Source organism: Trifolium pratense, linkage group LG4, assembly GCF_020283565.1.
Source record: "Trifolium pratense cultivar HEN17-A07 linkage group LG4, ARS_RC_1.1, whole genome shotgun sequence".
Lineage (NCBI taxonomy): Eukaryota > Viridiplantae > Streptophyta > Magnoliopsida > Fabales > Fabaceae > Trifolium > Trifolium pratense.
The window spans coordinates 41696281-41702301 of NC_060062.1; the positions used below are offsets into that span (position 1 = coordinate 41696281).

At 36.4% G+C, this 6021-nt stretch overlaps 1 protein-coding gene across 3 annotated transcripts; it reads right to left on the bottom strand.

The window, feature by feature from the left end:
- Positions 1–219: 219 nt before the first annotated feature.
- On the bottom strand, positions 220–5392 carry LOC123881879. 3 transcript variants are annotated; one of them, XM_045930632.1, is made up of 4 exons: positions 4202–4337; positions 3843–3982; positions 3118–3648; positions 220–421 (listed from the first exon to the last, which is right to left on the bottom strand). In XM_045930632.1, the coding sequence occupies exons 1-4, from the start codon at positions 4219–4221 to the stop codon at positions 411–413; spliced, it is 702 nt and encodes a 233-aa protein (XP_045786588.1). In that variant the 5' UTR covers positions 4222–4337; the 3' UTR covers positions 220–410. The 3 variants fall into 3 exon arrangements, 1 of the variants encoding a protein (XP_045786588.1); XR_006799631.1 differs by lacking the exons at positions 3118–3648; positions 4202–4337 and adding an exon at positions 5186–5340; XR_006799630.1 differs by lacking the exons at positions 220–421; positions 3118–3648; positions 4202–4337 and adding an exon at positions 5186–5392 and having other exon boundaries at positions 3842–3982.
- Between the last annotated feature and the right edge of the window lie 629 nt (positions 5393–6021).

Consider the following 6021-nt stretch of genomic DNA (forward strand, 5'->3'; position numbering starts at 1 on the left):
GTGCCTGCATATTTGTAACATGACCAAATTTCATCACAGACCCCAAAGAATGAGCCATTGCTGCTAGTGCTAAAGCTATATGTTAAAAATCAGTTAGGAAGTGCAAAGCTATATCTTCTATACATGACAACCTCATGGAGGCAACTGATGCATATATATATAACTATGATAATCCATCCATGATTTAAACTAATATAAACTAAGGTTATAATTAGGAAGTGCAAAGTCCAGCAGCTGCAACTGCACCATAATATTACTAGAAAATAGAAGGTACAAATATTATGCATTAATTTGCCTAGTCCAAAGTTAAACCAGTTCCATCTACAATGAAGCATGGCAAGCTTTTCATTATAATTTTCCACTAAACATGTCTTCTCAGATGAAGCATAACAAGCATTTCATCACCATCCTCAATTCCCAGCTGCATGAAATATATATAATTTGAATCAGAAAACCAAGAATTCTGACAATGAGACAGAATATACTAGCTAATATTTAAATTACATAATAATGAACAGAAAGCCAGAAATTTTGTTCAATTGGCAGAGAGTTTCTGGCTTAAGCCAGAGAAAGCCAAAAATCCTATTGAATTGGCAGAGAGTTTCTGGCTTAAGCCAGAGAAAGCCAAAAATCCTATTGAATTGGCAGAGAGTTTCTGGCTTAAGCCAGATAAAGCTACAAGTCCTGTTGAATCAACCTCCCATTTAAATAAAGGCACTTTAAACACAACGTAATCAACCTCCCAGATCTCTTCAATCACCCCAAAGTAGGGTGTAGATGCCATAACCGGATTTTTATCTTTGGAACTAGAGAAGTGCATGGACTCTGCCACAATCATAACCCCACTATTTTGCATGGTACTGCGGTCATCCTTTGATTTTGTATAAAAGGAAGTTTTGTTAATATCATATGCACTCCAAGTCAATATGTTACATTTAGGCTCATAGGACAACCACTTTATTGTATTGGAAACACTATCATCTTGGCAGACCTTTTCTTTAAACCACTGTGAGAATTTCTTATTATGCTCTTTTAACACCCATTTTTCATTCATCTTATCGTGCATTTTCTTTATGATGCTTTTGTGAGCAGACAAGTAAGGTTGAACTTCATCAGTGTTATTCAATATATACAAATGAGCTTGAAGAATTATATCAATATGCATGCTCTTGACATTTAAACCTTGCGTGCCCACACCATCACATCTTCCATCATGACGAGACTTGGGAACCCCTATAGCATCCACTTCTGACAAATAGTTTGAACAAAACTCAATAGCTTCTTCTGCAATGTACCTCTCAACAATCGAAGCTTCCGGACGGTGTGGGTTTTTTGTATACCCTTTTAGGATCTTCATGTATCGCTCTACTGGATACATCCACCGTAAATAAATTGGACCACACAATCTAATCTCCCTTACTAGATGAACAATCAAATGAACCATAATGTCAAAAAATGAAGGAGGAAAATACATCTCCAATTGACACAAGATAACTGCAGCTTCGTTTTCCAACTCGTCTAACTTCAATGGATCAATTGCTTTACAACATATTGCATTGAAGAATAAGCACAACCTGCATATAGCTTTCCTAACATTATCGGGCAATATCCCACGAATAGCCACGGGTAGTAGTTGTTGCATCAAGACATGACAATCATGAGATTTTAAGCCGATTAATTTGAGATTTTGCATTGATACAAGGCTCTTGACATTTGACGAGTAACCATGTGGCACTTTGATACTTTGTAAACACTTACAAAAACTTGTTTTCTCGTCTTTAGACAAAGTGTGACACGCGTGAGGCAAATATGTCTTGTCATTGATTTTTTGTGGTAATAACTCTTGTCGTATACCCATCAAATCCATATCAAGACGAGCATGTGCACCATCTTTTGTCTTGCCTTTAATGTCGAGAAGTGTTCCAATTACACTATCACATACATTTTTCTCCACGTGCATCACATCAATACAATGTCTTACATCAAGACTAGACCAATATGGAAGATCAAAGAACACTGACCTCTTTTTCCATATACTTTTTACAACAGGCTGCTTTTTCCTTTTGACACTTTCACTTTCGGCTTTTGGCACTTTCGCTTTTGGCACTTTCGCTTTTGGCACTCTCCCTTTTGGCTTTTGGCACTTTCCGAAGACAACATTAATGTCTCGTTGTCGTTCATAAACTTCCTCTCCAGTTAAGGGCGTTGGAGCAACACCATTCTCTTGGTCTCCGTCAAAAGCTTTTCGCAATCTACGATATGGATGATAACGATTTAGAAATTTTCGATGGCCAAGATAAACAGTCTTCTTTCCATTTTTCAGTTGCTTATAACATGTATTTTTTTCACATATGGGACACGCATTATGCCCTTTAACGGAATACCCAGACAAATTGCCATATGCCGGAAAGTCGTTGATGGTGCAAAACAACATGGCACGCATGTTGAACTGTTCACCAGAATACGAATCAAAAACATCCACTCCTTCCTCCCACAACACTTTCAAATCATCAATTAGTGGACTTAGATAAACATCTATGTCATTTCCTGGTTGTCTTGGTCCTGAAATCATCATCGATAACATAATATATTTACGCTTCATGCACAACCAAGGAGATAGGTTGTAAATCATCAGGAGAACAGGCCATGAACTATGGTTAGTACTTTGATTACCAAACGGATTCATTCCATCAGTAGCAAGTCCAAGTCTAAGGTTTCTCGACTCTTTGCCAAAATTTGGAAACAAAGAGTCGATTTTCTTCCATTGCAAAGAATCAGCTACATGGCGAATTTGGCCATCACATTTTCTCTCTTCTGCATGCCATCTAAGATTCTTTGCGTCATTTGCATTAGCAAACAATCTCTTGAACCTTGAAATTATTGGTAGGTACCATACCACTTTCGCGGGAGGACCCGTTTTGGTCACCTCATCATCACTAGAATCACCATCTTTCTTTTTGTAGCGAGACGCCTTACATGTCGGACAATGATTATAGTTGACAAACTCTTTTCTGTATAATATACAATCATTAGGACATGCATGTATCTTTTCATACTCCAAACCCATTGGACACAATACTTTCTTCGCCTCGTAATAACGATTTGACATTACATTACCTTCTGGAAGCATTTGTATCAACAATTCAAGCAATTCAGTGAAACTTTTGTCGGTCCACCCATTTTTTGCTTTCAAATTAAACAATTTTAACACCGCAGACAAACGGGTAAAATTTGTGCATCCCGGATACAATGGTTCATCCTTGTCACTGCATAAAGTTTCATACACATGCGCCCTCTTAAACGAATCTTCTCCAATATCACGCATCATGTCTTCCAGTCGATCATCGATATCCACACTACCACTTTCTCTATGGGACACACTTGGCGTTGCTACTACTTCACCGTGCCATATCCATTGTGTATAATTTTGACAAATCCCGTCACAAATTAGATGATTCATGATTTCTTTCTTAGTACGTTTTGGTTCTTTATTTGCACAAAAAATACACGGACATAGAAAAAGTGGAGGAAATTCAGGAGGAGGACGTTCTAGTTCAGCATTACTTTCAGCAAACTGTAGAAATTCCATCACTCCATGTCTGTACTCAGTACTTAATCGATTAGCTCTCATCCAACTACGGTCCATACCTACGTTTCGAAATTAATGCATTCTAAGTTAAAGGAATGACTAGGTTGTTACTATTGCGAAACATTCTCTCGCCCTATTTTAATAAAAATTCATAGCCTATAACAGAATTTGCATATAGCAGAATTTTTACATAGTAATTTGCATTGCATCTAAGTTTATAGCTTCTATATATGTTTTGAAATAGAATCGGTACCTGTAGATGAGACCGTGATTGAACCTTCTAACTTCAAACAAAGATGACAACACCAAAAAACAGCAACACCAGCCCCTGCACAGCAGCAGTCAACACGCAGGAGCAGCAACCACCGCCTAACACAGAAAACAGCTCCACCCCTGCACAGCACAAGCATTGAAACCCTCAATTCATACATGATCTAAGAAAAGCATCAACCCTCAATTCATACATGATCTGGGTTGTTTTTGTACCAGAACTACATGATAACTGCTGACAGAAAAACAATTGAAAAAATAAAAAGGATTGTTTTTGCTCAAACAAAAACTCTTTACTAAAAGGATTGAAAAAATAGAATTAGACTAGAGACAAACTCCTACTCTAGAAAAGTCACTGGCATTTATTAGAGACAAGCCCTGACTCAGTGGGCTCAAGCAAACCAAAAAAATACAAAGAAAAAGATGGCCAAATCTTTCTCTTTCACTGGAAAACCAAAGAGGAACAGGAACCCAAAACTAGAAGAAGCCAACATATACGGTCATGAAAAACACACATTCGAGCAATCAGTAAATTGGAACCGGTTGATGAAGATTGGACAAATCATAATTTATGCTAGGTAAATGTAAATTTAAATTCAATTTAAAACGTGAACTTAGAATATCCAATCTTCATTCAATGCTACCAATGTACTGGATGAGTAAATGCGTGCCTTTCTTAGCAGCAACGAACCCAGATCAACAATTAACAGGAACAATCAATGTTAAATTCATAATTTTCTAATATGTATTCAAGGTCATCAAAATCCTAAGTGAAAAACCACCGGAAATTATAAAATGGGCTCAAAATATGAATCAACAAAGATAGTTAAATCACAAATAATCATCAGCAAAATATGAATGCAGATATAGCTATTGTCTTACAGTCAAATCCCAGAACTTATTTTCCATTCATTAATGTAATGAAATAAATCAATTAACATGAAAAAAGACATAAACTTTGTCAACCCCTTGCATTATTGGTAGTACTATCATTCATTAATGTGACAATATAGTTATAGCAAATGTGACATATTTTAAGCCTATCAAACTAGTAGAAGCCAACATATACGGACATGAAAAACACACATTCGAGCAATCAGTAAATTGGAACCAGTTGATGAAGATTGGACAAATCATATTTTACGCTAGGTAAATTTAAATTCAATTTAAAACGTGAACTTAGAATATCCAATCTTCATTCAATGCTACCAATGTACTGAATGAGTAAATGCGTGTTTTTCTTACCAGCAATTAACCCAGATCAACCATAAACAGGAACAAGAATGAAAACGAATGAAATTTGGGGGAAGTTTGATTTATTCATACCTTTACCGAATGAAAACGAAGAGATTTGGAGGCGATTAAGCGTTCTGCAGGGTCGTCGGCCGTCTAGGGTTTGGAGAATGAAACCGAATGAAATTGGAGATTGGAGAATGGAGAGATTGGAGAATGATTGGGATTTGGTGCAGGAGTGTTTGATTTGAAGAAATTGGGACGATATGAGGAACTGGGATGATTGGGACGATCGGAGGTTTAGATCGTCGTTGCAGCTTCCTTCGCGTACGTATGAACAAATGAACAAATTAGGGATAATTGGGAATGAATGAGAATATGAAAAAATTAATAACACTAATAGGGATTCCACTACCGGTGAATCCAAGATCGGTAGTGAAATAGAATTAAAACAAATTTTAATGTAATTACGACATTGCCACCGTGTCTACTTTTCACTACTGATTTAAGAAAGCTAGTAGTGAAATCCCTTGTCTATGAACTTTTCACTACCGGTATTAAAATATCAGTAGTGGAATCCTTTGGTCAAATGTATTTCACTACTGGTATTCACATACCAGTAGTGGTATCTCTAAACCAAAAGTCATTTTTCTACTAGTGTAGTCAGTATAATTACCATAAGATATGTGGTAAAAAATGCCGTTAACTGCATATATTTTTGTGGTTAATAAAATATTAGCAATTGATTAATAACAGTATTTTAATTTGTGTTACAAAAATATTTCTCTATATTTAAATAAAAATGTATAATTTTCTTTGACCCATGCTATCACTCAAGATAAGCTCATTTAGAGATTAGAACAAGAAGCACTAGCAGACGCACACCAAATATATGCAACTTGCCGTCTATATATGCGTGCCGTATATGC